Raw genomic sequence first — 25193 nt, 5'->3', positions numbered from 1 at the left:
TTATAAAAAGTTAACAATTATATATCTTAAAATCAATTAAAAAGTTAAAATTATATTAAAAAACATAATTTTAAATATATTGTGAAATGCACAAGCATTTAACTAATTGCATAATAAAGGAGGTCCAGAAAAAAACTAAAAATCTAAAATAATAGAAAAAAGCCTGAGTAAACCAAGCACCAACATCACCCTAGTTAGCAAGAGCAAAAGACAGTCTGGACGCAGTAGGAATTTACATTCAGTCTTGGCAATTGGGATCAAATTCGGATCCGCTTAACATCACCCTCCGGCACACTTGCATCATTCCCATTGCCTGAACCACCGGTTTGCCCCTGCATCGACAGACTTTTCTTCAGTTAACGGCTCACATACATATATTTCAATTCTGATTATAATGTTCATAAATTTATATTTTGACTTTTTAATATTTCAAATAATCAAAAGACAATAATAATACTAATGATGATAAATATAAAAAAAAAAAAAACCTTTTTCTTTGAAAAGAAGGATTATTTAAAATTTTTAATGAAAAATAAGTTTAAATTATTATTATTGAGAATATTTTATATAAGTTTTTTTTCTTAAAAGAAATGAGTTTATTATAAACTAAAATTCTATATTGAAGCATACATATAATGTAAGATATGTTGATGTGAAAATCAAAATTTTTATAAATTTTTTAAATTATTTATGAAAATTTGTATGTAATATAAATTAGATAAAATCTTCTAATGAATTTGAAAAAAAAAATATATGAAAAGTTTATAGATAGTTTATAGATATTTTGAGAATTTGAAAGTAACAATGATTTCATAAATCGAAATCAAAATCAGCCCAAAACCGTGAACGAACCAAAACCAGACCAAAGCTGGCTCTTGGCCTGAATTTTGGAGCTCCTAAATGGCATTTTCTTTCTTCCTCTGTTTTTATTTACTTATTTTTTAAATTATGCTCTTCGATTTTTTACGTGTTAATCATCATAACAATTTCATGGCCATCCAGCATACCTCTATCATAGGTAAGCACATTAAGTGCAAATTTTTAACAGAATCACACAAGAACAAAAATTTCAAATCTCTCCAATTTTCATACCAACTTTCATACCAAGCAGGAAAGAAGAAGAAACTGCTCACCGATTCATCAGGAACGACAGCATATCTTTCTGATGGTGACACCCAGGCTTTCCCTGCCAAGTGACGCATCATACAAAACAAAATCCAAACGTATCAGTAAAATTTATCACTATATAACATGGAAAAAGAGTGATAAGGGGAGTGCAAACACCTGATGACAAATCAAACGTTGAGGATTCTATCTGCTGGCAACCAGATCCATCAACACTTAAAGCTTCTATCATCATCGGTACGTTCCTTTAGAAGCCAAAAAAATGTAATTATTGATTTATAATAGACATTAAAGCAATATTCAGGTGCGCTTAGTTTTCTTATTCCATAAAACACATTGCCACAGAGATTTTAAAAGATAATATGACATGGGTAAAGACACCGTTATAATAGGCGCACAAATATTAATATAATTTAATAGATAAAGTCATAGTAGTTTACTACACAAAAAGCTTTGAGTTATATTAATATTGTTTATTATTATAATTGCAGATGGAAACCTGAAATTTTTTACAAATCAAGGAATTTCAAGGAAACTCAATTCTAGAGTGAAAGCTTTAGGATTTTTTTTTTTTTTTTGCCTGAAGTTTCAGAAATCTTATCATTGCTTCTTTTTTTTTTAACCTATCCCATCAAATCCACACAGACAAGAACAACAAAAATATCAAGAATCCCATCGAAAGGAAGAAGAGTTCACTCAGAAGAGAACATATGCAGAGATGTCCAAAAATAAGTTGGCGTGTGCTATTACCGGTCAACAGACTCTCCATGGCCAAGCTGTCCATTTGTACCTCTTCCCCAAGAAAATACATTTTGCTGTTCCGTAACAGCAAGTGTGTGCCTCCATCCACATGCGATCTGAATCACTTTCTACAAATGCAACATAAGTATGCACATAAAACTGAAATATCAGATGGAGAACCTTCTCAAATAAGAAACCAAAAAGAAGAAAGATCCATGCTGAATTGAAATATCAAAGTCATGAGCTATCTAATTTGGAGCTACAGTAACAGAATATGCCTGCTCATTAGGAAATTTAACTTGCACAGGAGAACAATGGTCCACATTGTCACCAACTCCGACCTGTCCAAACTGTATAAATAAAAAAAAAAAAAAGAGATGAAACCAAAGCAAAGTCAAAATCTCATCAAGGAAAAAAAAATGACAGTTATTTGAGAAATGCAAACTAATTAAGTCAACAAGAAAGAAAAGATGCATAGGTAAAAGGTAAAAGAACATTATCAATATGAGATGATTCAACATGATTCCATGAACAGAAGAGCGCCTCATTTTTCTCTTTTATCTTTTTACACTTTCATGGAGCCCTGTTTCACTTACTGCAAGAAGTCCATTTCTCACTGTACGGATTTCTCTGTGGTGTGGCCATGTGGCCCATGTTTCACCAAGCAAACCAGAAAACTTTTGACTGAAATGATGCAGAATCATAAGGTAGAAATTTAACAATTCAAAGTTTAAATTTTGAACCTTATTCCATCCCCAGCCATACAGTCTTCCATCAGATGTCACTGCCATAGTGTGTCTCCAACCGCCTGATATCTAGAAAAAATTTTAAAACAAGTTTAAATACATTAAATCTAGAAAACCAAACAACTTATCAATCATATGTTCAGAAAAGAAGAGAGATAGAGAATGTTGATTTCCTCAGCCTTTATTTGTAACAAGTTATTATTCACGGTGCATTAGAAAAACAAGCACAATAATTATACCAGCAGCAAGTCTAACTACCTTTTCTAATGGTCGGAATTGCAACATTAGCACAAGCACATAAAATATGCAGAAAAATGAATATCACAATGAAAGGAAAGCCTTGATGCAATGGTAATAAAGGTCATGAGTTCAAGAATAGGAAATAGCCTCTCTCGTAAAAAGATAATTAAAAAGAATGAAGGCAGCTCCTCTCCCTTGAACACCCCATAGTGGAGAACCTTGTGCATTGCAGACACCTCTTTAACACCACAGTGAAAAGAAAACCACTCCACCCCCTTCTTGGAAGATTATTATTATTATTATCATTATTTTTTTTAAAAAAGAAGGTTTTGAATCCAAGCAACACTTATATTAATAATTGACCATGAAGTTATAGAATGTAAGACCAACTATGATCTTCAGAAGCATTTATAAATTTCTGATAAATCCCACCATAGTAAAACTGAACTTGATGACACAATTTCACAATAGTTCTGCGCCTACAGGCTCACAGTTAAAGACATAGGTCAATTACTAAATTACAGCAGAAAGAAAGCTTTCTCCTGCAACAGAGGAAAGCTACACAAAAAAATATTGGTTTGCAATTATCCAGTAAATCACTTCAAAGGATGTTACATCAAAACCCTTAACTCTTCCAATTTGGACAAGATAAAGTAATGTGTTCAGCATAATTATTTGATTTTGAAAAAGGTTGAGGAATTGGAAAGCCAAATAATGAAGTAAAATAAATTCAAAAAAAAAATTGAGAAAACAGACAACAGAACTATTATTTGTTGTGTTAAGAATTTAAGAATTAGAAGAATAATAAAGAAAGAAAGAGAGCGAAAAGAAGGGAAAAAACCCACAAAGACTATATATTTATTCTCTTTTCTTCTATTCTTCTGATAGAATAGAAGATTAAATATTTATACACAAACATCCCCCTATCACTCTAACTAATCCCTAAAATTATGCTACCCTAAATTATGCTACACGACTAATAGGAATATATAAAATATACATATCGGCTTTCCATAACATGTAAAATCTTGAAACCCAGTTAATCAATAAAACAAAAATGTGAAACTATTGCCATTTAAGTGGAAGGAGAGAGAGGTCACCTGAGATATAAAACTATCCCGCAATGCTTCCAGTTGATGCGGAATGAGGTGATCGGCGAAATCCCCATGTCCTAACTGACCATATTTACTCCATCCATATGTGTATAATCCACCAGAAGAGGAAACAGATATTGTATGCCGCCATCCACAAGCAACCATAACCATCTTCTCTCCCTGTAATTTCCATCACAGTAACATCAACATGATCTTTAAAGCAATAAAAGGAAAATAAACAGAAAAATGCAGGATGCTTATAGAAAGATTTGGATGCTAGCTTCAAATGTTATTTTTTTATTGTAATATGATGATCAAGATAACATGATTATTAAAAAACAATTAATAAATGGAACCTACATGATCCACTACATTCTTGATAAAACTGGACTACTCAATCACTTTGCTGCATCAACTTGGTTACCAAAGAAACAGATGTTTCCCTTATCGATTCCACCCATTTTGACTTTTTAATAAGAAGTTTCACCATAACTACTAATCAAACCTTAATAGGCAGTTTCCACTCCGTAGCAGTGGAAAAAATGAAGTGGCTGAAATGCCTACATGACTATGCTGCAACAATCTAGTTATAGATTGTGACACCCATGGCTTTTATGGCAGTATAATTTGAAATAATTTAAATCTGAAACTCAAAGCCATCAACTAATTTGTAACAACATCCTTGATAACAATTGCATATTCAAATCATTCTTCATTTTCCAAGAAAATTCAACTGTGTTTTTTTTCTACTACTTTTTTTCCACTTTTCTTGCCTTATGTTAGATGAACAGAAAAGAACAGAATGACAGAAACATGCAAAACTAGACATGCTACTCTGTCAGCAAATAGATATCCGTGCAGCCCTTCAGCAGGCACATTACAAACATGCAATGAATTGTCATTGCTTGCCAGTCGGCTAAAAACTGGACAAGCGCTATGCAAGCCATCTCAACGCAACTTGGGAGAAAACACAAGGAACTAAATGGATTGTCTCGTGATCTTTCTGAGGCAATGACAGCCTTTGAAATTGTCAGCATTGCACTTTTTTTTTTCCGAGACATTGGACATTATGTAATAATAATCTATTAGCTTACCACTTACCATCCTTGACTTGTCTACTCAAGCAAAGGTTTGCTTGAGATGGCAGACAGTTCATTCAATTGGACAAGTTGTTCAATCAAGGGCTTGTGGCAAGCTATCGAGAACATTACTTCTATTGAATTGTCTCCATGCCATATCCATACTTCCTAGCAGACAGATAGTTTGACTACAAAGAGACAAAAGACCCCAATTATTATGTCAACCATTTGCCATCAATCACTATAGCTGGCTTTAAAAGTAAACCAGCTCCCAAAATACTTACAGCCCAGAATTGTATGAGGCAGCTCCTGCACAGATCCTACCAGTTTTTTCATTCCACAATTAGCTGTTACCCTCTTTAAAGCTTACCTTCAAAGATCGATGGTCCGTGTTTGCACCGGTTGGCTACCATTAGAGGCAAAGTTGGACTGAGGGCGAGGTTGAGGTGCATGTGACATAGGTTGAGTTGGCTTTGAGGATGGACATTGGCAAGAGATATGACTATGGCCCGACAATAGTAGCAAATGGTGGTGGAAATTGTGTTTTGGAAAAAAGATGGTAAGGAAGATTTGTCTATCACGGCCTCTACCTCCTCTACTAGAGTGGAGGCCACGAATTGTTGGAGATATGGTTGCTAATTGTGCAGTCGGTGCTACTGAAGATTCAGTAGTCATGGTGTCCAGCTCCAGTTGTGCTTCTTCACTAATCAATTGCAAGCCTTAACAGCCCGAGTGAATGGTCCATAGGCAGTGCCAAGACCTTCAAGAATGTCGTTGACAAGAGCTACTTCAGATATGGGGCACTGCAGGACTGCCCTTTGACAGATGCTTAAGTTGCTTGCGCAATTGTTGTATTTACATCCTTAATCTAGAAGCAAAAATTAACTCCGTCTAAGTAGTTTGCGCTTAGCCGGTCCCAAGCCCGAATAAAGGAGGAGGGTTGCGGTAAGTGACAACCAGCGTAAAAATTTCGTCACACCTTATGATATGGATTCAAATAATATAAACGTTGGGGCGTCCTCTACTTACGACGTGCTACATCGAAGCCCGGGTATAGTGAGAAATATGTAAGGGTGCAAGGCGTTCACCGAAAGCGACACGCTATGCCAACGCCCGGGCGTGGTGTTAAGTGAGCAAGGATTCTCACATCATGGACAGGTGTGGGTAAAAAAATTAGTCCATAGGATAGATAGTAGAACAGATAGTGGAACAGAACACAAGATAGATATAGAAAACAATAGAAGATATTATAGAAGAAGACCAATTAGGAAGGAACAGGATAGGAAAAGGATCAGGGTTGGTACTTGGAATGTTGGATCACTTACAGGAAAATTAATGGAACTTGTGGATACCTTAGAAAGGAGAAGCATGAATATTGCTTGCATTCAAGAGACTAAATGGGTAGGAGAGAAAAGCAAGGAAGTGGGTAATTCATGGTACAAACTGTGGTTTACCGGAAATAAGAGAAATAAGAACAGAGTGAGTATAATCATAGACAGGACATTGAAAGACACTGTAATAGCTGTGAAAAGAGTAGGAGATAGAATTATACTAATAAAGCTAGTACTAGAAGGAAAAACAATAAATGTAGTTAGTATTATGCCCAGCAAATAGGACTAAATAGTGAGAGTAAACAAAAATTTTGGGAAAATATGGATGATTTAATGCAAAGCACACCGAATGAAGAGAATGTTTTCATTGGTGGAGATTTGAATGGATATGTAGGAAGTGATAGACAAGGTTCTGAGAATGTTCTTGGAGGTTTTGGTTTTAACAGTCGAAATAAGGAGGGAAAAAGTATCATAGATTTTGCTATAGCATACGACCTAATACTAACAAATACCTAATTTATAAAAAGAGAGTCACATTTAGTGACTTTCAAAAGTGGGCAACATAGAAGCCAAACCGTCTTCCTCTTAACCAGGAAGACAAATAGAGCTCTATGCAAGGATTGCAAGGTCATTCCAGGAGAAGTTTTAACAAGTCAATATCGGTTAGTGGTCTTGGATGTCAAGTTTAGGAACAATTCAAGTAAGGTCAGAAGAAATAGTGTAACTCGAATAAAGTGGTGGGAGTTCAAAGGAATAAAGCAAGTGAAGTTCAAAAATGAGTTTCTCGAGTCCGAAGCATGGAAGCTGGATATGGAGGCCAATGATATGTGGATACAGATGGCATCAAAGATTAAAGAAGTAGCTGGAAAAGTACTCGGAGAGTCTAAAGGATATGGACCACCCTCAAAAGAGAGATGGTGGTAGAATGAGGAAGTACAAAAGGCAGTGAATAGAAAAAGGGAATGATATAAGAAATTACCTAAATGTGATAATAATGAGGCATATGAACAGTACAAGATAGCAAATAAAGAGGCAAAAAAGACAGTTAGTCAAACAAGAGCACAGACCTTTGAAAAGTTATATGAGAAACTTGAAACTAAAAAAGGAAAGAAAGATATTTATAGATTAGCAAGGAGGAGAAAAAGGAAATGTCAATATCTCAATCAAGTTAGGTGCATTAAGGATAAAGAAGGAAAAGTGTTGGTGAAAGATGAGGACATTAAAGAAAGATGGAGAAATTATTTTATTAATCTCTTTAATAATAGTTAAAATGGCAATAGCGTGAATATAGATTATAGAACAATAGAAAAGAATGTGAATTATACTAGAAAAATTAGATCTTTAGAAGTAAAGGAATCACTTAAGAGAATGAAAGTGGGTAAAGCCTGTGGACCCGATGGAATACCAATTGAAGTGTGGAAGTGTTTGAGAGATATGGAAGTGGCATGGTTAACTAAATTATTTAATAAGATTCTAAACTCAAAGAAAATGCCTGATGAATGGAGGAGGAGTATTTTAGTACCTATTTTTAAAAATAAGGAAGACATACAGAGTTACTCAAACTACAAGAGAATTAAACTCATGAACCATACTATGAAGTTGTGGGACAGAATTGTGGAGCATCGACTACGTCATGATACTTCTATCTCTCTTAATCAATTTGGCTTCATGCCCGGTCGTTCAACTATGGAAGCGATTTTTCTCATTAGAAGCTTGATGGAGAAATATAGAGATGTGAAGAAGGATCTACACATGGTTTTTATTGATTTGGAGAAGACTTATGATAGTGTTCCAAGAGATGTCTTATGGAATGTGTTAGAACAAAAGAGGATATCTATTAGGTACATATAAGTGTTAAAAAATATGTATGAAGGAGCAACTAATATTGTGTGCACAGTGGAAGGGGACACGAGATTTTCCGATCTCAATTGAATTACACCAAGGATCAGTTATAAGCCCTTACCTTTTTACATTAGTTTTAGATGAATTGACGAAACATATACAAGAGAGTATTCCTTGGTGCATGATGTTTGCGGATGATATTGTTCTGATAGATGAGACGCGAGAAAGAGTCAATAGAAAGCTAGAGCTTTAGAGAAGTACTCTCGAGTCAAAGGACTTTAAGTTAAGTAGAACGAAGACAGAATACATGCATTGCAAGTTCAGTGAAGGCCAAACTGGTGATAGGGAAGGAGTTAGTTTGGATGGAGTGGTACTGTCCCACAGTAATCACTTTAAATATCTCGACTCAGTCCTTCAAGTAGATGGGGGATGTGAGGAGGATGTTAGTCATAGGAGTAAAGCCGGATGGTTGAAGTGAAGACGTGCCATGAGAGTTTTATGTGATCGCAAGATTCTCAATAAGTTGAAAGGAAAAATTTACCGTACAGCCATACGACCGGCTATGTTATCTGGTAGTGAGTGTTGAGCACTGAAAGAGTCGTATGCGTCTAAGATAAGAGTTGCAGAGATGAGAATATTGAGGTGGATGAATGGCCATACTAGACTAGATAAAGTCCGTAATGAAAGTATTAGAGAAAAGGTATGAGTGGTACCAATTGAGGATAAGTTGAGAGAAGGGAGATTGAGGTGGTTTGGTCATGTGAAGTGTAGACATACGAAGGCTCCAGTTAGACAAGTAGAGCACATTAGGTTAGAGGATAGAAAGAAAAAAAAAGGGATAGACCTAAATTGACTTGGAAGAGAGTAGTACAATATGACCTATAAGCATTACAAATTTCTGAGGATTTAACCCAAAATCGTTTAGAGTGGAGAAAGCGAATTCATATAGCCGACCCCAAATTTTTGAGATAAAAGCTTAATTGAATATCTAGAAGCAAAAATTGAATTTAGCTTTTGCCAAGCTTCACACACGGTGTGTAGTCTGATTAGCTGAGATAAAAAGGTCTCAGAAATCGAAGAAAAGAACCAACTAAGCACCATTTGATCTTTGCCTAAACCAATTCAAATAGAGAGGATTGGGAGTACCAACATCCAAGGTCAGTGTTGGCGTTGTGGCAGCAGGATTAATATGGTCTGCCAAATTGTAGCTATGCAATAATGGAAGAAGTTGAGCATGCCATAAATGATAGTTTGACGAGGTGAGTTTAATGGTGAGAAGTGGGGCGACATTGGGAAGAGATGGTGTAGTGGGGACGATTTATGTTGTAGCAGTGGTGTTGGAAACTATAGCTTGGGCGTTAGTCATGTTGCCTCAAAAACGCTGCTAAGCTAGAGGCTCTTGATACCATGTAATCATCACTGGTTCATTAGCATTTGATGGATTTACAATGCAGAGATATAAAGTGGTACAAGATGTGCAAGTGTAGTGGGAGTCTATCTAGTGGTTACATAGTCTATCTGTTTGTTACACGAAGAGCTACAGTTGGTTAAAAAATCACGTATCCTCAACATTAACATGACTAAACAAAAAGAATATAAAGGAAAAAAAGTTTGAAATGTACATTAAAAAGCACTGGATAGTTTGTCAACGCTCCTTAATGTCTTAATCTTAGATTATGGTCATGCTATTAATAAGTTTGGTTAAGAAATAAATAAAACCAGTTTAGAGACATACATGAGGGAGAGAAACTTTCTCAGGCACCAATCGATCCTTTCTGTCACCCAAGCCCAAATTCCCATATCGGCCCCAACCCCATCCATAAAGCTCTCCACCTTCTGCAACAGCTGCAGTATGTTCAGCACCAGCTGCGACCATTTTAATTGGGATTCCCTTCAAGAGAATAAGTTTCAGTGCATAAATCATAGCAATACACCATCTCCAAGCCCAATTGCTTAATAACTATGATGAGACAGAAATGAACAATCTTTCTGCAATTATTACTCTGTCATTGCTGTTTTACAGCTTCCACTCTAGAGGGAAGCATCAACTTTGTAATATTCAGCTACTTAATAAGGATTCCAAATTTTTAAATAAACTGCATCACTATCCATTTTCCTTTGCATTTAATCACCCCACCCAACATAAATACACTAAAAAATTAAAATAAAAAGAAAAATGACAGATCCTATACAAATGTAGATGCTATGGGTTAAAATATGTACATATAGTTAGAATAAGTTCACAGCAAGGCTATAAACAACGGTTCTGCTACAAAGTCAACTCAGCTAAATCCCAGTCCCAAATTAGTTGAAGTGAACAAAGCTTTCGCTAAGGTTGCTTAAAGAGGAAATGTAGATGCCATGGGTTAGAATACGTACATATAGTTAGAATAAGTTCATAGCAAGGCTATAAACAACAGCCCTGCTACAAAGTCAACTCAGCTAAATCTTAGTCCCAAACTAATTGAAGTGAACAAAGCTTTTGCTAAGGTTGCTTAAAGACGAAACGTGAATTCATTCTGCAAGAGGCCATGCTTAGAGGTCCAACTAATAATAGAAAACGGAAACAAAACCCATTAAGTGCAGTCTCTTAAAATAAGTGATTAAGCTAAAAGTACCTGGAAGGCTTGAATTTTCTGAGGCACAAGAGAATCTTCAGTGGTCCCAAGACCAAGCTGGCCATTTTGATTTCGCCCCCAACTTCAAGGAAACAGGAAAAAAGCAAAATGAATATAACATTTTCCCAAAAGATATAACCTGATTTGGAAGTTTGGAACACCCTTCATCTAGAAATTCTGGGCAGAAACAAAACAGACATTATAGGAGCAAAATTTAGATTCAGAGGAAAGAATTGCAACATTGTTTCAAATATTTAGTTAAGCGTTCCTTTTGACACAACATGGAAACCAGTTCCAGCAAAACCTAACATTAAAACATTTACTATTATGTTACGTCATCAAAGAACTGACAATTCCCCAAAGAAACCAAATTGTGCAATATAGAAATTTTGGTAGCAAAGCAAAATAACATTAGATGAAGGTCATGGACTCTCCATTTCACTGATGATACAATTTTCCCATTTTGTCAGAAGAGGACAGTTTTTCAAAAGTTACTGACCAATTTAACATCTTCAAGAAGGTATTAAGGCTGAAGATTATCATGTCTAAGAGTGGTTTTGTAGACATTAACTTGACCTAAATGAGCTTCCAAGATTGGCTTTATCAGTAGATTGTACAAGGTTGGAGTGGTCACCGACCTAATTTGATGTTCTTTTAAGTGGTAACTGCAGTCAAAACTTTTTTTATCTGAGATCTAGTAGCTCCACCAATCAAAAAGGTTAGATACTTAGACGGGAGCCTTTAGCTCTTTAGGGGGATATATCACTCTGATTTAAGCTTGTTTATCCAGCATTCTCCCATACTATTTGTCCTTGTTTAAGACCCCAGTAAAAGCGGTAGATGAAATTGAGAAGATGACAGATTTCAGTTAGTCACATGGGGGCATTAGGTCTTAGAAGTTAAGTGCCTAAAAATACTGTCCCTGTAGGGATTTAGTTATAACTGACTGTTCCCATCAGAGATCAATTTTCTTCTACAAGTTTATTAAGGGTATATATGAATTATATCAGAATATGGGATGCAAAAAGGGGAATTAATGCTCCTCCTAGAATGCATGGAAATTGATATCTCAGGTATACTTTTCTTCCTTTCTCATTCTTGAATATAAATTTGGTAACGTACATTTATTTGCTTCTAAGCAGATATTTGGGATGGTTCTTTCATCTTTTCCTATTTGTATAATGCTCCTGTTTAGCTGTTTCACAATTTCCATGATTCTTTCCTTGTTAATTTACACATCATCCCAGAACTTTCACTTCTTTGGAATTGACAACCTTAATGATAGTAAGGTGACAGCATTATCTTTGGTGCTTCTTTAGTTGAGCGCCGTTCAGGTTGTTGCCTAAGAAAAATAGGTCTTTAGAATCCTCAAGTTTTTTCCACCCAAGTCTTGTTCCTATATATTTGCCCCCCTCATTATCACTCATTCCCTTCAGATAATAAAATTTTTAAGGCTAAGACAACACACAATTTGTTTACTTTTCATTTCTTTTTATGTTGTGAAGTGGATTCGATAATAATAACTGTCTTTTTGGTATTTTTTAGGAGAATGGCATGTCCTTATTCTCTACAGATGTTTTTCAGCTTAAAATGGTGGCCAGAAAAAAGCTAAAATTCTTTGGAGTTATACCTCTGTTGCATTCATTCATAGCATTTGGATGGAAAGGAAAGCCCACATTTTTTATAAGTTGCCTCTCAATATCTTGTGGGGTAAGATTGTTTTCATGACTTTTGTTGTAGGAAAGAGGGTTCTTGGGCTTTTGGAGGATTATCCTTCCATATTATTCGACAACATTGTAGGCTTTACTTCTTTTAAGTCTCCTTTTGTCCCTGTTGTTTCTTAGATGATTTAGGAAGATTATTTACTCTCCATGTCTAATTTTTCCTTTTTTTTTCTTCAATAAAATTTATTTTCTTATTTTAAAAAAAGCCAAAATAAGAGATGACCTTTTTTCTTTTTATATTTTTCTCTATTGCAAGGAGAAAGGATACTACACAGGGATACATCAAGAGAAGAAAATAGTACAAAAGTACCCTGGAAGGAGAAAATTTTCTTGGTATTAACATACTTTGAGTTCAAGCAATTACTCTAAATCATGCTGTATTGAGCAACTTAACCTCAGTAGGCAATTCAAAGCAGCATCTTGCATGTCAAGCACTATGATAGGTACAGTGGCTCAAGTAAATTAAGTCAGCATCAATCAAAATAACAGGGCAGAGAAACAGAGAGAGAGAAAGTACTAACCTCTGCACCTGGCCTTCCATTGTCACTGCCAAACAATGGCTGTCCCCACAAGCAATTTGTTTTATCCTTAAACCATGTAATGCTCCAATTGGTTGAGGAGTGAATAAATCACTGGAATTTCCATGGCCCAACCTACCAAAATCTCCCCTGCACAAAATGTTTAACTGTTGTATATGAAATCTAGATAAGAAGGTATAAAAACTTCAGAATATGTTATATTATACAACTATTAGACTGTTGACTACATCTTTATTATTCTCATTAATTCCTAAGCAAATTACAAACATATATACACACACACACACACATAACTCTTTCCTATAATTGCGCTATACTATACAGATTAGGAATCCTTTACTAATTAGGAATGCAGACCTACACTAAATAGAAATATAACTAAATATAAATATTGACTTTTCATAATACTCCCCCTTAAAATGGCATAGAATCTCATCATTCCAACACTCCACCTTGATGAGATTCTTCTTAGAAGGTTGCAACAGGTCTAGTGATCCCTCAGGTTCAAATGCAAAGTAACAGTACTGTACCAAATTCAAAAACACCTACACAAAGGCTTGAACACCCCAAAAAAAAAAAAAAAAAAACGCTCTCCCCAAAGGCAACACGGGTTAGGAAACATCAACACAAAGCAACTCACAGGATTGCACTTCCCTCTCTAAAGCGATGCACCAAAATAGTACTTGATCTTTACCGAAATAGCTCATATGGCTGCAATACAGTAGCTGTCCAAACTTCAACAAACCTTAAAAAAGAGTACCACAGCAAAAGAAACGAGTCCCAATTGATAGGAGATTTTTTTCAAGAAACGAAACTGAAAGCAAAGGATATGAAATTGAAAAAAAGATCTAAAATCCATAAATTACTTACGCCCAGCAAAGAATGTTGTCAAGAACCAAAATCGGCAATTTTATTTGCTAAAACTAAAAAGAAAAGGTCCAAAATTTCAAATTGCTAGAAATACTCTTGATGCTTCACAAATCAAGCCACTTCTACCTTACACACTCGGTAATAATAGACCAAGTACCCAAAATTATTTCTGTAGAGTTTAACACTGTGCCAAAAGTTTAAATTGTCAGCAAAAGCACAACTCCAACTCCTTATAGCATAGCAGTCCAAGCATTATGGGCCAAAGGGGCCCACTGAGCTATTCCCATGCCAATAATCCCCTCTCTCAGCACTTGCCAGAGATTCAAACTCATGATCTCGTCTCTAGTACTAATTATAGGATCGAGTCTTACCATTATACCAAAAGGTTAAGTTATTAACAGAAACGCAACTCCAACTCATTAATAGTGTAGCAGTCCAAGCGCCATGGGCCGAAAGGATCTGAGAAAGATTATGGCATATTGAGCTATCCCCACTCAGTACCAACAAATTCCATAGATAGCATTTCCAATAGTTTAGCTGTAATGGCTCGGCCCACTAGTGAAATTGTCCGCTCTAGGCCGAAGCCCTCACGGTTTTAAAACGCGTCACTATGGGTTACGAACCACCAACTTATAAACCCAGCATCTCTCCCGTGTTTTGTCGATGTGGGATTTGCCTAGGGTGTTACATTAGCAATACCCAAAAAAAGCGAAACTCAAGACAATAAGGGTTTCTCAAAATAGAAGAAATAGAACCTGTTAAAACAGAACTTGTAAAAGCTGACAACAAAATTTGAGTCTCAAACCTTGAACCACTTGAAAATAGCCCAGATCAACCAAAAACCTCCTTAACTAAGTTGAGGATGTCGGGAGAAGAAGTCAGAGGAGCAAACACTAACGGGCCAAAAAGTTAAAAATTGCGTGTAGGCCACGCGCGATAGTTCTGGTCATTGGACCTAGTGGGTGGAGTTGCCGACAGCTTTTGTTCTTCCTAAGCAAGCAATGAGAACTAAGTGTCACCCTATATGGTGACCTAATAACATAGTCGTACATTTGAAGGGAAAAAAAAAAAAAAAAAAAAGAAGAGAGAAGTTATCTAAAACGATAAAAACATAAGTAACCTCTTTTTTCCTACACTCTCCTACCATATTAAGATTTAAAAATAAGAAGAATAAAAAAAAAAGGTAAGAAAAAGAAGAGAAGGAAAGAATAAAGAGACTACATCATTATTATTCTCATTAATTCCAAAGCAAATTACACACACAAATATATATATATACACACAATTCTTTCCCATAATTGTGTTGTGCTATACTGACTAGGAATCCTTTACTAATTAGGAATATAGATAGATATTACACTAAATATAAATATTGACTTTCCCTAACACTTCCCCTCAAAATGGGGCATGAAATTCCATCAATTCCAACATAGAAAAATGACAAAGTCTGCTAAAGTTTCACGATAAGCAATAAAATGTGATAGATCAATTTATTATATGCCTAGGTTGTTGAAATTCCTTGTATATGATATCAATATGCAATGATCTACATGTAGACAAAAGAAAATTTAAGAATGACTCTCATATAATTATTGATTTCTTTTCCCCATTTTTTATTCAATTTGTTCAAAGACCTTACTTCTCAATCCCATAAACCCCACTTGGATTACAAGATGCATATAATCATTGATCTTAATCCCTAGGAAGTATATGCCTTGTTTTATTTAAGATTGTGAGAAACTTAGAATGGTTAGAATCAGCTCACAATGTGTGAGCCATTTTTTCAGTCCCATAATTTTATTATGATTCATGTGTTCACAAACTAACCTTTGGATTTAATACTCTGCTCATGTTGATCATGCACACCAAATTTCAAGTCAATAAGACAGTTAAAGGTTTGTCATCAAAATAGCTATTTAAAACTAAACATTTTATCATATAAACTGTTGGTTTAAGAATGAAACACTTATTCATATCAAATTGATTTGAAATTTGGCATGATTTCATAGACAAAACAGTAAATCCAACAGTCGATTTGCAAGCATATGAATCACATAAAAAATTAACGGGATCATGTAAACAATTGCTCAACTTGTATATAATTTGATACTAACACGGGATCATTATTATTTGAGGATTTACTAGAATTATTAGAAATCTAACTATATAGATTATCCTAGTCAAAGTAGCAAATTCATTTTTTCTGTTTAGGAGTCCCAGTCTCATAGGATTAGGATTTAGGAGTGAAAACTTTCGTCGGGATTCATATAAAGGTAAGTAATTACAATGGTGCTGATGTCTTTTGATTTCACTACTAATTTCATAAAAAATTAAATATTTGTTTTTTTGTTCTTTCAAGAAAAGAAAAAGAAAAAATTTTAGTTGTTCTATGCCAGTATAGAAATTGTATGAATCAATCACCACAATGTTTATGCCTCTAAAAGCCTCTTACAACAAAAGCAGGTGACAAAAATAAATGAGCATGAGAGAATCCCACATGTTGGCTATTATGAAGAAAATTATTTGAATAAGATTGACAAAACAAGAAATTAGAAAGGGCCTATAATATGAACTCAATAAAGGTGAAAAAATTAATAACTAGAACGGATGGTCAAATATGAACTCAATAGAGGCGAATGAATTAATATGCAGGGGAAAATATGACTGCATACAAGTATCAACAGCCAAAATATAAAGCCAAGGTAATATTGCCCTTTAAAAAGGCAATGTAGACAACAACCATAAAGAGTCATCAGCCATATAACCTTACATGCTCTTGATAAGGCTTATTGATGTAGACAAAAGAAGAACACGAGAATCAAGGGAAACAAATTCTCAAGACACAAAGGTAGAGAAACAGATTCTCTAAAGAAATTAATTCCCAAAACTATTTAATTCTCAATAATATTCTTCATAATAAACTCCAGTAAAATCCCTAGATAACACATGTATTCATAGCAAAATAACTAGTACTATTACTACTAGGATTAGGAATCCTTATACAAGAAAATCCTAGTCAAATACTAATTAGAAATCCCAAATCAACTAAAAATTCTTAAATAATAAAATATTAAACCTAATATAACTTTTTAAATATTCCTAAATATTAACATAATTTATAGATACTAGAAATCTTCTCTCCCTAATTTTACATGGAATACAATTTCTAAATTGTATCTTCCACTACTGCATCACTTATAGTTATAGGCCTACGTAAAACAAAGGACAACCTTGGCTGATGTAAATATGTCTAACTAGACCTAATTAGAGTCAACAAGTCTGCTCAAGGCCCTCATAATTCTTTTTCATAATAAGACACCACAATAAAGGCAATTATTATTATCCAAATACTTGATAGTATCCTCTTAGAAGTTAAATGCCTTTTTCACATTGACATTTTTCATAAAGGAATAAGAGTTCCTTAATATATTATTTGAAGTGAAATACACATCCAACAAACCCATTTCTTATTACATGACATTACTTGTAAATCTTGATCCATTAACATACATTTATGCTATTTACACAGATTTTTCTAAATTATGTCATAATATGCAAATGAATGTTCCTCATCCTCACAAAAAGAGTTTTGGACTAAAATTAGACGAGTCTCCCAAAGGTCACCCAAAAATTGACCAAGTCAACACATACCCTAGATTCAACAAGAATATAATTTTGTATGCAGACACACACATCTTATGCATATATTATAAACAGTTTGAGTTTAAGACATTTAAGTTGTGAACATATGTAATTTTATTAACATTTCATCTGCCAAACACATAACCAAGTGGTTTCTTTATATTGAGCCGATTAACTTTTAAACATATATTTACAGTGTCTAGGTCCACTTCCAAACTGCTTTAGAATCTATGCACAGAAGTCAAGGACAAGGCTGTTTCTAAAATATTAATTGAAGATTAAAAACTTAAAAGAACAAATAAAAGATGAAGAACAAACCATCCCCAACTATAAACATTCGCATGTGACTCAGAATATGCAATTGTATGATCAGCACCACAAATAACAGAAACAATTTCAAGACCATCCAATGTACTCAATTTTGTCGGAGAAAGTCGATCCTCAGCATCACCATGGCCTAACTGCCCATCTTCTCCACGTCCCCAAGAACAAACAATGTTTGCAGCTGTAAATCATAAAGAACCTCACTTTTGACTGATTGATGCAAGTTTAAAGAATTTAAGCATGATAATAAAACTGAATAAACTCGTATTAGTAAATTTAAAAAAAAAAAAAAACAAATAACATATGATTTTCATGGCAAAAGTTTCATGCAAATAAAATCATTTATGGAGACAAAAAAAAAATGGATTTGATTCCATTTGGAGAATTTAAAGACCAAATCAGAATTAATGCTTATTCCAATTTAGACACCAAATCTAAATATTTCAAATTTCCAGGTCCATTTCTTACTTCTATTTTGGCTTTTTATCAAGCTCAAAACCAATAGTTGAGCCCAAGGCCAAACTAAAAATGGGGCTACAATCAATCCAAGCCAAGGAGAGTATCACAAGGCTCAAGTTTGGTCCATTTAAACCTGGATAAATTGCACCAACTGTCCCTAAACTAAGGGGCTGTTTTATTTCCATTCCTAAATTTTAATTTATTACAATAAAATCACTCAATTTTAATTTTGTTCTAGAAAAGTCCTTCTAACCTACATTAGCAAGTTTCCAGACTAAAAAAAATGAGAAAATTACCCTTTTGCGCCCCTCCTCACTCTCAAAAAAATTACCATTTAATCCCTTTTTTATTTTCTTTTTCTCTCACTTTTATAATCAAATTAATTAATAATTATTTATCACTAAAATTATTTTATTTTATTTATTAATACACTTATTAATTATATATATTATTTATTAACTCTTATTACGTTTTGTGATGAGCTGATACGGTCTCAACACACCGAGAAACATGGAGATGATAGGAAGAGAGCTTGAAACAGGAAGGGGGAGGGAGAATGGGTTCTATCCAATAAAAATGGGGGAGTAGGGTTGGGTTATATACCTGGACAATAAAGGGTCTAGATTCTTCTTCTCTCTTTTTTTTTTTAATTATTGTTATAATAATATTTAAAATAATATTTTATAAAAAGAGTCACATTTAATGACTTTCAAAAGTGGGCAAAAAAGAAGCCAAATCGACTTCCTCTTAACCAGGAAGACAAATAGAGCTCTATGCAAGGATTGCAAGGTCATTCCAGATGAGGCTTTAACAAGTCAACATCGGTTGGTGGTCTTAGATGTCAAGTTTAGGAACAATTCAAGTAAGGTCAGAAGAAATAGTAACTCGAACAAAGTGGTGGGAGTTCAAAGGAGTAAAGCAAGTGAAGTTCAAAAATGAGCTTCTCGATTCCGAAGTATGGAAGCTGGATATGGAGGCCAATGATATGTGGATACAGATGGCATCAAAGATTATAGAAGTAGCTAGAAAAGTACTTCAAGAGTCTAAAGGACATGAACCACCCTCAAAAGAGAGACGGTGGTGGAATTAATAAGTACAAAAGGCAGTGAACTGAAAAAGGGAATGGTATAAGAAATTATCTAAATGTGATAATAATGAGGCATATAAACAGTACAAGATAGCAAAAAAAGAGGCAAAAAAGGCAGTTAGTCAAGCAAGAGCACAGGCCTTTGAAAAGTTATATGAGAAACTTGAAACTAAATAATGGGAGAAAGATATTTATATATTAGCAAGGAGAAGAGAAAGGAAATGTCAAGATCCCAATCAAGTTAGGTGCATTAAGGATAAAGAAAGAAAAGTGTTGGTGAAAGATGATGACATTAAAGAAAGATGGATAAATTATTTTAATGATCTCTTTAATAATAGTCAAAATGGTAATAGCGTGAATATAGATTATAGAACAATAGAAAAGAATGTGAATTATACTAGAAGGATTAAATCTTTAGAAGTAAAGGAAGCACTTAAGAGAATGAAAGTGGGTAAAGCCTGTGGACCCAATGAAATACCAATTGAAGTGTGTAAGTGCTTGGGAGATATGGGAGTGGCATGGTTAACTAAATTATTTAATAAGATTCTAAACTCAAAAAAAATGTCTGATGAATGGAGGAGGAGTATCTTAGTACCTATTTTAAAAAATAAGGGAGACATACAGAGTTGCTCAAACTATAAGGGAATTAAACTCATGAGCCATACTATGAAGTTGTGGGAGAGAGTTGTGGAGCATCGACTACGTCATGATACTTCTATCTCTCTCAATCAATTTGGTTTCATGCCCGATCGTTCAACTATGGAAGCGATTTTTCTCATTAGAAACTTGATGGAGAAATATAGAGATGTGAAAGAAAGATCTACACATGGTTTTTATTGATTTGGAGAAGGCTTATGATAGTCTTCCAAGAGATGTCTTATGGAATGTGTTAGAACAAAAGAGAGTAACTATTAGGTATATACAAGTGTTGAAAGATATGTATGAAGGAGCAACTACTATTGTGCGCACGGTGGGAGGGGACACAAGAAATTTTCCGATCTCAATTGGATTACACCAAGGATCAGCCATAAGCCCTTACCTTTTTACATTAGTTTTAGATGAATTGACGAAACATATACAAGAGAGTATTTCTTGGTGCATGATGCTTGCGGATGATATTGTTCTGATGATAGATGAGACACGAGAAGGAGTTAATAGAAAGCTAGAGCTTTGGAGAAGTGCTCTAGAGTCAAAGGGTTTTAAGTTAAGTAGAACGAAGACAGAATACATGCATTGCAAGTTCAGCGAAGGCAAAACTGGTGATAGGGAAGAAGTTAGTTTGAATGGAGTGGTACTATCCCAAAGTAATCACTTTAAATATCTAGGCTCAGTCCTTCCAATAGATGGGGGATGTGAGGAGGATGTTAGTCATAGGATTAAAGCAGTATAGTTGAAGTGGAGATGTGCCACGGGAGTTTTATGTGATCTTAAGATTCTCAATAAGTTAAAAGGAAAATTTCACCGTACAGCCATACGACCGGCTATATTATATGGTAGTGAGTGTTGGGCACTGAAAGAGTCGTATGCGTCTAAGATAAGAGTTGCAGAGATGAGAATGTTAAGGTGGATGAGTGGCCATACTAGACCAGATAAAGTCCGTAATAAGAGTATTAGAGAAAAGGTAGGAATGGTGCCAATTGAAGATAAGTTGAAAGAAGGGAGATTGAGGTAGTTTGGTCATGTGAAGCATGGACATACGGAGGCTCCAGTTAGACAAGTAGAGCACATTAGGTTAGAGGATAGAAAGAAAAAAAGGAGTAGACCTAAATTAACTTGGAGGAGAGTAGTACAACATGACCTGGAAGCATTACACATTTCTGAGGATTTAACCCAAAATCGTTTAGAGTGGAGAAAAAGAATCCATATAGCTGACCCCAAATTTTTGGGATAAAAGCTTAGTTTAGTTGAGTTGAGTTGAGTATCTCAACTACTACCATCAAATAAAATAATTTTATATATTTTATTAGATAATAATAATTAATAAATACTTAATAATAGTATTTACAAATAAAATAAAATAATTTTATTGATAAATAATCATTAATTAATTAATTTGATTATAAAGTCGAGGGAGAAATAGAGAATAAAATGTGAATAAAATTATAATTTTATTTTTGAAAGAGGGCTAAAAGGGTAATTTTATCTTTGTTAACCTGGAAATCTGCTATTGAACTTTTCTGAAATAAAATTAAGGTTGAGTGATTTTATTATAACAAATTAAAATTCAGAGACGGAAATGAAACAACCCCTAAGTTTAAGGACGATTAGTGCAATTTACTCATTTAAGCACAATTCAAGTTCAGCTCAGAAATTGCTCGAGATTGTTAATTTTCATTTTCAAGCAAACACAAGCTTGTTCACAAACATAATGAAATAAAAGCAATTAGTTCTAATAAAATTTTGATCTACTAATAGCATTTTTATCTAAATAATGCATGCTTATAGCCATTTCATATTTTCAAAATTTACTTAGTTCAAGTTTATTTTATTATCAATTTTTATTAAATGCTAAAAAAAAAAAAAACTTTTGGCAAAATAATCCTATAACTATTCTAGCTAATTACAAGCTTTCAAAGTGAGCTTAGAGCTAATGAAGAATGTTCATAAAATATGATCGAGCGTACTTTATGTTTAAGCTTGCTTTGCTTATTTATTAAATAAGCTTGAATCAACATTTAAAAGTACAAGCTTGAGATGAGCCTAGGTAGTTTGATCATTTTACAGCCTCTGAGAGTATAATTATCCCACTTATCATACTTCTATACTGGGTCATTTGATTCTCTACGTTGATCAAATAGTTCGGTACGGAAGTATGATAAGTTAACGAGGAAAGGAGTGAGAAGAGAGAGGGGGAGACCAACAATGACATGGAGAGAAGTAATATCAAAGGATATAAAAGTGTTAGATACTGATGTGAACATTATGTCTACCTGAGTTAAATAGCAAAAAAAGATCCATAGTCGACCATAACTAGTTTAGAATTAAGAATTAGTTGTTGTTGTTGTTGTTATTGTAAGAGTATCATTATCCAATAAGGTTATAAGGGCAATAAATGATATCTTCTATATAATATATAATATGCATAAAAGTAAGAATAAGGGGGCAAACTTTTAAGCAAACAAAAATACCATTAAATTTTTATATTATTTATAATAATGCTAATAATTTCAATACTATAAAAATATAATTAAGCTAAAAACTTGTTAAAACAAAATATAAATAAAAAGTCTTTCTTTTACAATTCTATTTTGACTTGAAATTCTAATAAAATAAAAAAATTAATTAAACTAAAAGCTAAAAAGTAAATATATTATTAATCGTTAAAAAAAAGAAAAAAAATCCATCTTTTTTTTAGTGTAAAAGTGTTTTTGTTTTATAATTCTATTGTGACATAAAATTCTAATAAAAATTTAATTAAACAAAAAATTTAAAAATAAATATACTATTAGTCATTAAAGAAAAGAAAAAATTCATCTTTTTTAGTGTAAAAAAAGAAACATCTTTTTTCTATTATAACTCTTTCTTTACTTTTTTTTTAAAGAATATTGCCTTATACTTTTACTAATAGTAACAAAAATAGATTATATATATATATATATATTTGTTAATTAGAGAATATAAAAAGTGATGTATCAAAAAATATATTGTTAATGCATTATGATTAGAAGTTTTATTTCATTTTATATACCCATTTATCTCTTATAATTTATCAAATAAGAGATTTATTATTAATAATGCAACTACCATATATTATATAAAGAGTAATAAAATATATTAAAGAAAAGTTAAATTGAATTTTTATCAATAATTATATGGTAATGATAATTATATTATATTGTACTACATAAAAGAATGAAGTAAAAAAATCAACTTTATACATGTATTTTTCATATGTTTTAAACATATTATATAATTTTAATATAATTACTTGTTTATATAATTAAATGTAATATATAGCATATTTATAATAATGGCATATTTATTTCTTTAATTTGATGTAAATGCTTCAAAGACTAGTAATAAATAAATAACTAAATAGCATTGTATAACATGCATAACTTAGATGTCTGTATAGCCTAGTAGTTAGATTAGTTGTCTAAAATCTGTTTGTCTCTTATGCCTAAAGTTACTCTACATAGATAACGCCTACTAAAAACCAAGAGATCAATTCTCCACTCCACCCCTCCATTGAAGCCAAACAACATAATACACATGTGTATTATGAAAACCAATTAATGGCTTGGTTCGGCCGTCCTACTAAGCATAAATCATGATTTATAGTTTTTCAATCCAAAAAAAGGCCTTAAATTCCCTCTTAACAACACTTTTTTTAAAGAAAATATCAAAAGTTAAAGCAAGGACCAATCAACATGATATTATGGAAAGCAAATAACAAAAATCACAAAAAAAGAAAAGCACAGCATGATAATATGTAAAACAGAATGCTTCAATATGCCCCCAAATCAACCAAAAACTGAAATGTGGTGCGACAATGAAGTTGATGGAAACTGAAGATTTCAATCGATATAACAAAAAATTAAAAAGATAGAGAAACGGAGATAGTCAGCTAGGGCTTACAGAGGAGAGCGACGGAATGAGAAGCACCAGCGGAAATGAGAAGAACACGACGAACTGGAGCAGTGACTTCAGCGGCTCCCTCATCTGCCATTACTCCTTGTGAAACTCAAATAGACGGAGAGAGATCTACGGATTCTTTGACAGTGGCTTACTCAACTCTAGCCCCTGGCAACACAGCACAGATATTTCATACTTATAGAGAGAGAACGAGTCACAGCAGAGCAGATATTAGCTGAATTAATAAATACAAAAAAAACTGTAGAGAGATGAGAAAACACTTGCAGTTGGTGGAGAACTTGACAATAGCAGAGATGAAAGAGAGAGAGAGAGAGCGGAGTCGACTCGGCTTAGGAAGGTAGGTGATGCTGAAACAACGGCATTGATGACGAAGAGGGCCCATCCCTTCGACGTTTGAGTTTCTCTGTCCTTTTCTTCTTCACTCTCCACCACACACTCTGTACTTCTTCCTGCAGCCTACCCCATGCAAAATGGTCAAATTTTGGGTCTCTTTGTTAGACAATTTTGGTACCTGTGCTGATACCGTAAATATTAATTAAAATTTATTATATTTTAATAGTAAAAATTTAAATATTAATTTTTTTTTCAAATTAAAATTTTAGCATTAAAACGTGCTTTTTCAAAATACAATTTTTAAATTAATTTTATCAATCAATTGTGTCAAACTTTCTTTTTAAATTATTTTTTCATAAAATATGTATATAAATAACAAAGATTAGTGGAAGATTATTTTTTTTAAATCTGATTTGAGATTTTAAATAATTTTAATAACATTAAATTAAATTTCATTAAAAAAATGACTAAGCAAATGATAAATTATGTAATTAAATATTAAATTAATTTAATGTTATGTTTGAATTCATGAATTTTTATTGTCAAATTTATATTTAAATAAATATCTTACTTGAAAGATTTAAAAATATATATAAATTTAAATTTTAATAAAATTAAAAATAAATATAAAATTAAGAAAATAAGGGTTAAAACAAAAATATTAGTTAAGTTATTTTAAATTTAAATTTAATTTAATTTTTTAAAATTGTTTTTATTAGTCAAATATATTTAAAATTTATGAATTTTAAATTAAATAATTAAAAACCAAAGTTGAAATCTAAATTTATCTGTCACGATCCAAC

The 25193-nt window shown here is 33.2% G+C and overlaps 1 protein-coding gene across 2 annotated transcripts; it reads right to left on the bottom strand.

Annotated features, from left to right (window-relative positions):
* Positions 1-26: 26 nt before the first annotated feature.
* LOC110666785 (ultraviolet-B receptor UVR8) lies at positions 27-24492 on the bottom strand. Of its 2 annotated transcripts, XM_021827378.2 has the most exons (13): positions 24322-24488; positions 24040-24204; positions 17910-18096; positions 13062-13208; positions 10817-10898; positions 9934-10089; positions 3953-4126; positions 2610-2681; positions 2145-2216; positions 1876-1994; positions 1285-1370; positions 1134-1186; positions 27-332 (listed from the first exon to the last, which is right to left on the bottom strand). In XM_021827378.2, exons 2-13 carry the CDS (start codon positions 24128-24130, stop codon positions 258-260), a joined length of 1314 nt encoding a protein of 437 aa, XP_021683070.2. In that variant the 5' UTR covers positions 24131-24204; positions 24322-24488; the 3' UTR covers positions 27-257. The 2 variants fall into 2 exon arrangements, with proteins under 2 accessions (XP_021683070.2, XP_021683072.2); XM_021827380.2 differs by lacking the exon at positions 9934-10089 and having other exon boundaries at positions 24322-24492.
* Between the last annotated feature and the right edge of the window lie 701 nt (positions 24493-25193).

The sequence above is a fragment of the Hevea brasiliensis genome, chromosome 7 (assembly GCF_030052815.1).
Source record: "Hevea brasiliensis isolate MT/VB/25A 57/8 chromosome 7, ASM3005281v1, whole genome shotgun sequence".
Classification (NCBI taxonomy): Eukaryota; Viridiplantae; Streptophyta; class Magnoliopsida; order Malpighiales; family Euphorbiaceae; genus Hevea; species Hevea brasiliensis.
Note: the sequence above shows the minus strand (reverse complement) of the source record. Positions and strands in the feature narration are given on the sequence as shown.

What these genes read in the sequence shown, in the direction of transcription:
- LOC110666785 (XM_021827378.2), bottom strand. Translation starts at nt 24,130, where the DNA reads ATGGCAGATGAGGGAGCCGCTGAAGTCACTGCTCCAGTTCGTCGTGTT. An exon ending in AGAAAGTTTCTCTCCCTCAT is followed by an intron (nt 4,127 to 9,933) that starts GTATGTCTCTAA and finishes TGGAAATTACAG; the next exon opens with GGAGAGAAGATGGTTATGGT. An exon ending in TTAAATTTCCTAATGAGCAG is followed by an intron (nt 1,995 to 2,144) that starts GCATATTCTGTT and finishes TTGCATTTGTAG; the next exon opens with AAAGTGATTCAGATCGCATG.